Source organism: Miscanthus floridulus, chromosome 1 (assembly GCF_019320115.1).
Source record: "Miscanthus floridulus cultivar M001 chromosome 1, ASM1932011v1, whole genome shotgun sequence".
Taxonomy (NCBI): Eukaryota; Viridiplantae; Streptophyta; class Magnoliopsida; order Poales; family Poaceae; genus Miscanthus; species Miscanthus floridulus.
In genome coordinates, this window is record NC_089580.1 from 167550850 (window position 1) to 167561853 (window position 11004).

An 11004-nucleotide genomic window follows, 5' to 3' on the forward strand; every position below is an offset into this window, starting at 1 on the left:
TGGTTATAAAATACTATGTTATTCATTGATTCAAAATAGCAATTTTTGAAAAGGGAAATCAATTTTTGTAAGTTTGGCATAGAAATGAAGCTCTGAACTTGGACCTGCATCCCAATTGTGTATCAAATTTACCAAACTTTGAAGCTCTAGATCTTCCAAACCATTGAGAATTCGATCTCTGCCGGAGCTGGAGCTTCTCCCCTGGCAGGAGTCTGCAGTGGCCGGAACCGGAACGACATCTTGCGGCGACTCCACGACGTCCACCAGGAACATGTCAGGATCGAAGAGATCCTGCCTCGAGGAAGCGAAGCCAATTAGAGACGGCAGAATAGCGTAGGCGTCCAGAGACGAATCGATGCTCCTGTTGCCAAAGCCGCTGGACGACGCAACGCAGTAGCCAGTTCCTGCACGGGCACGCTGCCCCTGCATCATCGTACCGCCGAGAGGCCTGAACTCCGGAGCAAGAGCCTGGTTGTGCTTGTAGCCGGTGGCAGCGAACGCATCAGGCCGTGCAACTCTGGAGCACGACGTTCCCAGAAGCGCCATCATCCGGGCGTTTCTTGCCTGGAGGTCCGCGAGCAGCATCCTCGCTTGGTTCCTGGCCTCGTCCCTTTCTTGCATCCTCCTTCGCGCCAGTGAAGCCAGATGCCAGATTGCATCATCAGCCTCCGCAGACAGGGCTAGGGTTTTTTGCCGCTCCAGTCTGGCCCAGCCAAGTTCTTCATCCAAAACTCTGCGCTCCTGCCAACAGAACGAGCAAGGGCAAAGCTATTTAGTAGATTAAAAACCCTGCTAATGGCATTCTATGTTTAATTGCAGTAATGTTAGTAGCATGAATATTTTGTTAGACTCGTGTGGTCATGTGCAAATATCAAATTCGTACGTTTCTTAGAACCCTAAATCCATTAGGAATTTCGACAATATGGTAACATACCACAGAAAAAGCTTGCAGTTAGAGTTAGCCAAAGATACATCCATTGATCTAACTAGATAAATTGTACAACACTACAAAAAGATACACAATGCCTCTACGAAGAGCAGACATCTAGAAACAATCATCATATCCGAAATATTGTTGCCAACTGCCAAGCAATGTACAATATATCTAGGTTGCATCTCTAACCGTTCATAACACGATTTTGAAGAACAGAGTGCACAGAAAAGCAGTTTTTATTTCTCAAGAGAAATAGAGGAAAAATGCTGGAACAAGTGAAGAGAGAAACAGACCTCTGCATCGCTGATCGATGAAACGTTATCTTCCCTCACGATACCCTGCTCCTCTGTTTTCCTGCATCTTATCCTTTCCCTCACCCTTCTCTTTCCTAAGATGATTTTGTTAGATTGATCTCTAACATAACTGGACTCAACAGCCTAGTTGGGCCTTTGATTCGCGCCCTGATCGGGGACGTCCAGCCCACAATGGCTAGAGGGCCCCTGTCACCCTGCGCTATAAAAAGAGGTGGGGGTCGGCGGCTCTTATCACGAGGTTGACCTGAGCCGAGCCCCCCACCGACATCTAAACCCTAATCCGATCAGAGAGGGGCGTAGCCAATGACGGGAAGCCACCAGCCGCGCCGCCCGCTCCATCGACGACGACGTCTTCATCGCCCTCTTCACCGACCGTCGCTGCCCGTGCGCAGACATCACCAACGAACCCGATATGGCGTCCGCTGAACCTTCCCCCTCTGCGGTGTCAGGTTCGGCACCTTCTCCCTTCCCTCTCTATCTCTCGTTCTACATGCTCTAGTAGGCGTTCTAGGTTCAGTGATGCTATTCAAAAGCCAGTAGCTCCTCGGATCTATCCCTAGTACGATCCATAGATCCTAACAATGGTATCGGAGCCAGATTTAGGTATAGATCTAGCTTATCTGTTTAGATCCTTTCAGATATGAAAAAGAAGGGGTCTCGGAAGAAAGCCGAACTCTAACCCTAACTGTGTTAAAGAAAGGAGGGTTCGGATGAACCCTAACCCTAACTGGGTTAAAGAAAGAAGGAGGGCTCGGTTTCACGTTTAAACCGAACTCTAAAGCCCGCAATCGATTCGGGAAAAAGAACAACAGTAAAACCCTAACCCTAACTTCGATCCCCATCCCAAATCGGTTGAATCCGAGCACCAACAGAGAAGCAAAGCCGAAGAGGAAGAAGGGGAAGGGGTGGCCTACCTCGTCGTTGCGCAGCGATACTGCCTCGTCGGCGCGCAGGGAAAAGAACACCGAGCCGGGGCACTGCTCGCCGGGCTCTGGCCAAGGGGGCGCCACAGCCAGGCCGCTCGACGACGGCGCGCTCACCCGCCGGGGAGCGCGCACGCCGGCGAGGGGGGCGGCGATGGCGCCATCGCTCCACCGTCGTCGCTCTCGGTTGCTCGCTTGGTACTGCTGTGCCGAGGAGAGAAGAGAGAGCAGCGAAGAGAGAGAGAGGAAAGAGACGAATGGCCTCTAGGGTTTCCTCGGGGGCACGCGGCGTCGGGTTTTTTATTCCGAGCGAAACACGCGCGTGGCCGTTGGATCTGGACAGACGACCGCGATAGAGCGGGCCAACTCGCGGCCCAGGCGGGTGCGCGCGGCCGAGCGACTTTGCCGGCCCAAGCCCAGGTTGCGGTCTGGGTGCGGCCGGGCGCCGCGCAGATGTGTGGGCCGAGCCGAATTGCCGGTTTTGGGCCCAGTAACAGTAAAGAAAGAGCCTAGTTTCATATTTTTCTTTTTCCAGCAAAATTGAAAAATGGAAATTGGCTCAAAAGAAAATAGAAAAAGTATTTTTTCCTGTGGGTAAAATTCAAGAAAATGAGTTCATTTATTCCGCTGCGTATTTAAAGATGTTATTTTCATTATTAAATTTGAACCAACGGGAGAATTTAATTTTGAAAATGGTATGTTTTAATTGATCATAATATTATTATTATTCTGACCAACGTTGATTAATGGCAATATTATGATGTTTTGTCATGCATTAATTATATTTCTACCCAACAGTGATGTAGAATTAGTGTACAGAACAATTGTATATTTTAATTTTGACCAACGTTGAAACTAAGATATGCAATTGTTATTGTTATTATCTCACTCTATTTGAATTGTGTGTCAGGCGGATACAACTTGATGAGTTGTATCAAAGAGATCCCCACTCTCAAAGGTGATAACTACATTGAGTGGAAGAAAAAGATCGACCTAGCCTTCATCTTTGCTGAGGTGGGCTGGGTAGTCACCACACCGTGTCCCACAGAGCTTGTGGCACCGGTAAGGGAGACAAACGAGGCTGATGCCGCTTGGGCAACCAGAGAGAGGGATTTTGCATCCCAAAAAATGTCCTATGACTTTGAGCATAGGAAGTGGGTCACTGCCAATAAGAAGTGTTTGGCTGTGATAAAGAACACGATTGAGCCTGCAATTGTGGGCTCAATCCCAGAGTGTGACACCGTCACCGAGTATCTCGAAAGAATAAAGAGTTAGTTCACTGGCTCTTTAAAGACATATGCTACCCAGCTGATAAAAGTAGCTGGTAACAGAGAGGTACTCAGGTAATGGTGGCATTAGAGAGCACATACTAAGGATGAACAATTTGGCATCCAAGCTAAAACTAATGGATCTGGCTCTCAAGGATGAGTTCTTTATCCATCTGATTTTTGCTTCCTTGCAAAAGAGTTTGACACTTTTGTCGTCAACTACAACATACAGCCCGAGAAATGGGATATGGAGAGGCTCATGGCTATGTGTGTACAAGAAGAGGAGAGAATGAAAGCTGCCAATGGTGGCTCTATCAATTATTTGAAAGACAATAAGAAAAAGAATCCTAATGCTAACTTCTCCTCAAAGTCAAAGGGAAAGGGTCCCATGCTGCATTAGCCTCAGCAAAACAAGTTCACAGTAGAGAAAGATCAATGTCTCTACTGCAAGACGACGGGACATTATAAGAAAGATTGTCTCGATTACCTAAAGATGATCATGGAAAGAAAGGTGAGAACATTATTACATTCATAAATGAATCTCTGTATGTACAGTATTCAAAATCTACTTAGTGGATTGACTCAGGTGCAACTGTTTATGTTGCTAATTCTTTACAGGGATTCCGTTCGACGAGGACTACGCAAAGAAGCGAAAGACACGTTAAAATCGCAAATGGAGTCCGAGCAGAAGTTGAAGCTGTTGGCGATCTTTCTCTAGAGCTTGCTGATGGTTTCAAACTTATACTTAGAGATATTCTTTATGTTCCCTCGTTACAGAGGAACTTGATTAGTGTTTCATGTTTAACAACAATGGATATGATTGCCATTTTAAAAATGGCAAATGTAAGATAACATTTAATGATGCATGTGTTGGTCTTGCTATCTTACAAAATGAGCTTTATTTGTTATCACTACGTGATGATGAGAATGTTGTATGCGATGATGGGAACGTTGCGTGCGACAATGTGAATGTATCCTCGTCTGCGGATGTAAACAGAAAATGAAAGAGAGCTCACGATGCGTTGTCAAAATTATGGTATTATCATTTAGGCCATATTTTGAGGGGGAGAATAGAAAGGCTAGTTAAGAATGATATTCTTCTTCCATTAGAGCTCTCAGATTTAGAACAATGCAGAGATTGCATAAAAGGAAAGTATGTAAAGAAAATTAAGAAAGATGCCAAACGAAGCGCAGGAATTCTACAGATTATTCACACAGACATCTGTGGTCCGTTTCCTGTAAAGAGTGTGGATGGTTATGATTCGTTCATAACATTCACAGATGGTTACTCCCGTTATGGCTATATTTATCCAATCAAAGAAAGAACAGAAGCATTTGATAAATTTAAAATATTTAAGGCAGAAGTTGAAAACTAACACAATTTAAAGATTAAGATAGTCAGGTCCGACCATAGGGGGAAGTACTACGGTCGGCATACCCCATATGGCCAAGTTCCTGGACCTTTTGCAAGGTTCTTACAGGAGAATGACATAGTAGCTCAGTATTCTATACCGGGCGAACCTCAGCAGAATGGAGTAGCTGAAAAGCGCAATCGTACCCTGATGGATATGGTGCGAAGTATGATAAGTTACTCCACCTTATCGATGAGCCTGTGGATGGAGGCGTTAAAAACCGCCATTCATATTCTCAATAGAGTACCAAATAAGTCAGTGTCCAAAACACCGTATGAGTTATGGATAGGAAGAGTACCCTCACTAAACCACTTACGTGTGTGGGGGAGTCCTACTGAGGCTAAAGTATTTAACCCAAACATTAGGAAGCTAGATCCCAAAACAGTAAGTTGTCATTTCATTGGCTACCCAGAAAAGTCAGAAGGTTTTCGTTTCTACTGTCCAGATATACATACAAAGTTTATGGAAACGAGACACGCTATCTTCCTAGAGGATGAATTGATGAGGGGGAGCATGGTAGCTCAAGAAATTGACCTTGAAGAGAAGCGGGTGTATGCGCCCACTCTGATGATTCATGAGTCATTTTTCTCATTACCTGTTGTCGCTGCACCAATAGTACAAGATACTGTGGTGCCAGCACATGTTGTTATTCCGCCTATGGCAACAATGAATGATGATGAGAAACCTGTTTTTCAGGATCCTATAGAACCAATTGCCACACATGAGGGGAAGCAACAACAACCTCAAATAGAAGATGTGCCAAATATGGAGGCCCTAGAAGGTCTCAAAGAGTTAGAAAATTAGCTATTCCTGCTGATTATGAATTATACAACACTGAGGAATTTCAAATGGAGGATGATCCTACCTCATTTGAAGAAGCCATGAGAAGTGATCATTCATCAAAGTGGCTTGAGGCCATGGAAGATGAAATAAAATCTATGAATGCCAATAAAGTTTGGGATTTGGAGATAATTCCTAAAGAAACCAAAACAGTAGGCTGTAAATAGGTCTACAAAATAAAACTTGACTCTCAAGGGAATATAGAGAGATATAAAGCCCGACTTGTGGCAAAAGGCTTTACGCAAAGAGAAGGGATTGATTACAATGAGACCTTTTCTCCAGTCTCATGTAAGGATTCCTTCAAAATCATAATGATATTAGTGGCACATTACGATTTAGAATTACATCAGATGGATGTAAAGACGACATTTCTCAACGGGGACTTGGAGAAAAATGTTTACATGGCACAACCGAAAGGTTTTATCATAGAAGGAAAAGAACGAATGGGATGCCGCCTAAAGAAATCTATTTATGGATTAAAATAAGCTTCAAGACAGTGGTACTTGAAGTTTGATCGGACAATAAGAAATTTTGGATTTAAAGAGAATGTAGAGGACAATTGTGTCTATACAAAGTTTAAGAATGGGAAGTTCATCTTACTTGTTCTATATGTGGATGATATCTTACTTGCTAGTAGTGATGTCAGTCTACTACTAAAGACAAAGAAGTTTTTGTCCTTAAAATTTGATATGAAAGTTCTTGATGAAGCTTCGTTCGTTCTAGGGATCGAGATTCACCGAGATAGAAGTAAATGGGTATTAGGACTGTCACAAAAGGCATACATAAAGAAAATCTTAAAGAAATTCAGTATGTACAAATGTAGTCCCTCACCTACTCCTATAGTCAAGAGCGACAGATACGGGGATTTTCAATGCCCCAGGAACCAATATGAGATCGATCAAATGAAAGCGGTTCCATATGCTTCAGTTGTTGAAAGCTTGCAATATGCTCAAGTATGTACGCGCCCTGACTTGGCATTTGTTATCGGGTTACTTGGCAGATTCCAGAGCAATCCTGGAATAGGACACTGGAAATTAGTAAAGAAAGTCTTGCGTTATTTGCAAGGAACGAAAGGTCTCATGATGACGTATAGAAGATCTGATTCACTCCATATAGTGGGATATTCAGATTCTGATTACGCAGGAGATAATAGAAAATCCACGTCTGGATATGTATTCACTCTCGCAGGAGAGCTATTTCATGGAAAAGCTCAAAGCAAACCGTCACTACATCGTCCATAATGTATGCCAAGTTTGTAGCGTGTTATGAGGCAACGGGACAGGTGAACTGGCTAAAGAAGTTTATACCCGGTTTGAAGGTGGTTGACGACATCTATAGACCACTTAAGTTATACTACGATAATAATCCAGCAGTACAGTATGCTCACAACAATAAGTCAAGTGATGCTGCCAAACACATTGACATAAAATATTATGTTGTGAAAGATAAAGTCCGGGATCAAGTCATAAGTCTTGAGCATATAAGTAAAGTAAAGATGCTCGCGGATCCGCTTACAAAAGGCTTACCACCCAACATATTTAGAGAACATGTAGCCGGCATGGGTTTAAGGGAAAACCTATAATTCCTGGACAAAAGAAGGCCTAAAGATAAGTATCTATTTCAGAACAGAGTAGTGTGTTATAGCTGTTAAATCTATCGGCAATGGACCGTGACGATGAGACATGCTCTATGTGCTAATCTGTAATGGAATGAACAAAAGTAAATGATATGAAAGTGAAAGATGGAAAGAGATCAATGGGGAGATTGTTAGATTGATCTCTAACCTAATTGGACCCAACGACCCAGTTGGGCCTTTGATTCGCGCCCTGATCGGGGACGCCCAGCCCACCATGGCTGGAGGGCCCCTGTCACCCTGCGCTATAAAAAGAGGTGGGGGCCGGCGACTCTTATCACGAGGTTGACCTGAGCCGAGCCCCCACCGACATCTAAACCCTAATCCGATCAAAGAGGGGCGTAGCCAGTGACGGAAAGCCACCAGCCGCGCCGCCCGCTCCATCGACGACGACGTCTTCATTGCCCTCTTCACCGACCGTCGCTGCTCGTGCGCAGACATCACCAACGAACCCGATAGCGTCCGCTGAACATTCCCCCTCTGCGGTGTCAGGTTCGGCACCTTCTCTCTTCCCTCTCTGTCTCTCGTTCTACATGCTCTAGTAGGCGTTCTAGGTTCAGTGATGCTATTCAAAAGCCAGTAGCCCCTTGGATCTATCCCTACTATGATCCACAGATCCTAACAGATTTATGAGCCGTTCTGCATATATCATTCTCTTCCCTGTGCTTTCCTCATGTGATCATCGGCCAAGATAGCCTGAACCAACGGAAGGGCTCAGATATGCAACATTTTGCGTTAGAAAATGGAAAGCACGTTACAGAAGGAACAAGTGGATTCTCGAGATACATACCATGTTAGCAAACTTGTAATACTTATTATGGTTTTGAACTTACCATGTACACAGCCAGGAATGGGAAAGAAATTCAACATTGCATGCTACTTTCCTGACAGGATTGATCAGAAATGGAAGGCATAACAGTGAGAATATCACGTTGATTTTACATAATACAAATTGAAATCGAATCTTTTTGGCCTTCTTCTTATCTAACCCTAATCAGAATCTTTGCATGCAGCATCCTAACATCTGAGCATACTAAAAATTAAGGTGGTGACAGATCGGCAAGCTATCTTGCCATCTTTACAACATTTGAGCATCCCAGAATTTGCCACATCCTTCACTCAAGGTAGTGATTGACAGGCGTCAGAGGACTTCTTGGAGTGTGTGTCCTTTGATCCGAGTATTGCTTCCCCTTGAACTTTGCTACCAGATCTGGCACAGAAGCTCTTAGTTTGTCAATTGATCCCAAGCTGTTTGCACTGGTCAGTAGTTCCCATGGATGGTTTCAAACCCGACTATTAGCCTGATGGGTGAACAATAGCTAGGTCAATGGATATAACAAATAATCAAATGATAGTGACACAAAGGTGGTTTACATTGAACAATATTCACTTCATCTCTTAAGCACAGACATAAAGCTGATATAATTCTGTTGCAATGAGGAAATAGTCACTTTACAGCCAGACGGCATTAGTACAGTGTTGTTTAGCTAAAATTTGTTGTATTATCTTATATATCCTTACACTTTGCCTTTTCATTTCTAGTCTAAACAGATGCACGGAGCTTACCATGTAATCCTTCTCAAGACAGTTAATCGTCAGGTTTCTTATAGATTCTGCGCCTTCACTGTGTTTTTCATTCAGCAATTCCAGATAACTCGAGAAAGTGGAGTTAGTTTCTATCATCTTGCTAGTTTCATGATTTAGTAAGAGGGAATCTGGAAATGAGCAAAGAAAACATAAGGAAAATGCATTCTTTTGGAAAATAAATTGATCATAAAGTTAAATACTTACTCTTTGAAGCAGTCAACACATCAGATGTAATGGCATGAAAACTCTGCATCATTCTGTGAAGAAAGCAGAAGCCTTTCCTGGAACATATTTTCATTTTTGTTTCTCCTTTCCCTGCATACAAGAAACGGATAAGACATCTTGGAAGCCCTGCTCAGAGTATCCACAATGATAACTTTACTAAACATGATTACAACTTACTCGATAAAATCATTAGCCTCCATGATTGACCTCTTACCAAGATCAAGAAAGCCATTACATCAGATAATGAGCATTCCTGTAGTATCTGTTGATGTACCTAGCCTGCAGAAAACAATAGGTACAAAGTTAAATTAAATCTATTCAGTTATGCTTTAACTGAGGAATGCTTAACAGCAGCACTGCATACCTTTACATTGTTTACATCAGGCGTGTCTGGGGTTTTCACAGGATAAAATTTGTAAAATTTGATATTCTCGAATGCCTCTTTCATCTTAGGATCCATATCATCAATAGCTTTCTTCCTGGCTTCTTTAGCCTACATAAGTTTGTAGAAACATTGAATACTAATGCAAATATCTCTTGTGAATAAATAAATAGTTCCCATGATTGTGAACTTGTTTCAGCTCTCTCTTCCTTTCTCTAACCTTCTCCTTTAGGAACTCCTATATCAAATAAATAAAAAAGGGCAGACCCAGTACCGGAGGCTCCCACATGAGTGGGGTCTGGGGAAGGGATAAACCGAGACAAGCCTTTCCCCCGAAAAATCTACGGAGAGGCTGCTTCGAACCCACGACCTGGTGACTCAGTGAGACAGCTCTCACCACTGCACCAGGCCTGCCCTTCTTCCTATATCAAATAAATGTGGCAGCAAAACTGTAAGCTTAAAACACAATTGTAACCAAATCCCTAAGATTAGCTTAGCCACAGATCAAGCACAAAATAAATGCAGTACCTTGAATTTTTCTTTCTCACCCTCTGGCAGGCTACCTTCTTGAACTTTCTGATCTGCAAAATCCTGCATTGCAAGACAATAATTGAAGCGACCAACACAGATGCGCTTTCATGGGTAGCAACTCGCATATTGAGCAGAACAAAACACATTTCAACACAAACCTCGTAATCGTCCATTTCCCAGTCAAACTCATCAACTATCTGCAGTAAGCAGCACCAAAGTAAACACAATGATACATGACAACAATCTACACCTATATAAAATCAAAACTCATGCATAAATTAGGAGGCATCAAGTACAATAATGTCGGAAGGACCAACTAATAAAATTGTTAAAGTGGAAACCACAGTGAGGCGGTGACCAGATTTATTGTACCTTCACACAATAGAGGGAAACTTCAAACAGCTCAAACCTTCCATTTCAGTTTGCACCGATTAGGTAATACTCCTCACTGAAATAAATAAGGAATCTTACCGGGGGTTCGAGAGGATATAAGAAATTGATAACGGTGTCATCCTCGTCTTCAAGAGGTTGCAGTGGCATATAGTCTGCAGAGATGATAGACAAGATTCATACACAGATGACGAGATTACTCAGAAAAAGAACATAAAACCATATAATGCCATACATGGGTTTCATCTCCATTAAAGTTGCTAAGTTTTTACATTGGCTCGCCGCGCCTAACACAACCCTCCTCCTTTACCAGGGCTTGGCACCTGCTATGCTGGGACATCAAAGGCGCCCCACCATAGGCGGAGTTAGATAATGCATACAAATTTAAACGAAATGACTTGCTTATGGTTAGTTAGTATAATAGTTCAAGGATGTGTGAACATGCGAGAACACAGGTAGGGCTTATAAGGGTTCAGTGGGAATGTTAGGTTATTTTAAATGATTGCCTGTGCTGTTTTAGAAGGTGTTGACCTCATCCACCTAGACAGTTCCTAAGCATGATGGT

General features: G+C 43.0%; 2 protein-coding genes across 4 annotated transcripts; both read right to left on the reverse strand.

Annotated features, from left to right (window-relative positions):
- Positions 1–30: 30 nt before the first annotated feature.
- LOC136466860 (uncharacterized) lies at positions 31–1605 on the reverse strand. The gene is made up of 3 exons (XM_066465384.1): positions 1557–1605; positions 1228–1322; positions 31–741 (listed from the first exon to the last, which is right to left on the reverse strand). Exons 1-3 carry the CDS (start codon positions 1603–1605, stop codon positions 31–33), a joined length of 855 nt encoding a protein of 284 aa, XP_066321481.1.
- A 6702-nt stretch (positions 1606–8307) lies between these two features.
- LOC136501173 (uncharacterized) lies at positions 8308–10793 on the reverse strand. 3 transcript variants are annotated; one of them, XM_066496667.1, is made up of 10 exons: positions 10675–10793; positions 10521–10594; positions 10208–10246; positions 10047–10109; positions 9793–9940; positions 9501–9629; positions 9314–9415; positions 9116–9226; positions 8891–9039; positions 8308–8625 (listed from the first exon to the last, which is right to left on the reverse strand). In XM_066496667.1, the coding sequence occupies exons 3-7, from the start codon at positions 10237–10239 to the stop codon at positions 9368–9370; spliced, it is 420 nt and encodes a 139-aa protein (XP_066352764.1). In that variant the 5' UTR covers positions 10240–10246; positions 10521–10594; positions 10675–10793; the 3' UTR covers positions 8308–8625; positions 8891–9039; positions 9116–9226; positions 9314–9367. The 3 variants fall into 3 exon arrangements, with proteins under 3 accessions (XP_066352764.1, XP_066352776.1, XP_066352770.1); XM_066496679.1 differs by having other exon boundaries at positions 10459–10594; XM_066496673.1 differs by lacking the exon at positions 8891–9039.
- Positions 10794–11004: the final 211 nt, after the last annotated feature.

What these genes read in the sequence shown, in the direction of transcription:
- LOC136466860 (XM_066465384.1), bottom strand. Translation starts at nt 1,605, where the DNA reads ATGAAGACGTCGTCGTCGATGGAGCGGGCGGCGCGGCTGGTGGCTTCC. An exon ending in GGCGCGGCTGGTGGCTTCCC is followed by an intron (nt 1,323 to 1,556) that starts GTCATTGGCTAC and finishes AAATCATCTTAG; the next exon opens with GAAAGAGAAGGGTGAGGGAA. An exon ending in CATCGATCAGCGATGCAGAG is followed by an intron (nt 742 to 1,227) that starts GTCTGTTTCTCT and finishes TTCTGTTGGCAG; the next exon opens with GAGCGCAGAGTTTTGGATGA.
- LOC136501173 (XM_066496673.1), bottom strand. Translation starts at nt 10,239, where the DNA reads ATGAGTTTGACTGGGAAATGGACGATTACGAG. An exon ending in GTGAGAAAGAAAAATTCAAG is followed by an intron (nt 9,941 to 10,046) that starts GTACTGCATTTA and finishes TATTTGATATAG; the next exon opens with GAAGAAGGGCAGGCCTGGTG. An exon ending in CTGATGTAAACAATGTAAAG is followed by an intron (nt 9,416 to 9,500) that starts GTATGCAGTGCT and finishes TGTTTTCTGCAG; the next exon opens with GCTAGGTACATCAACAGATA.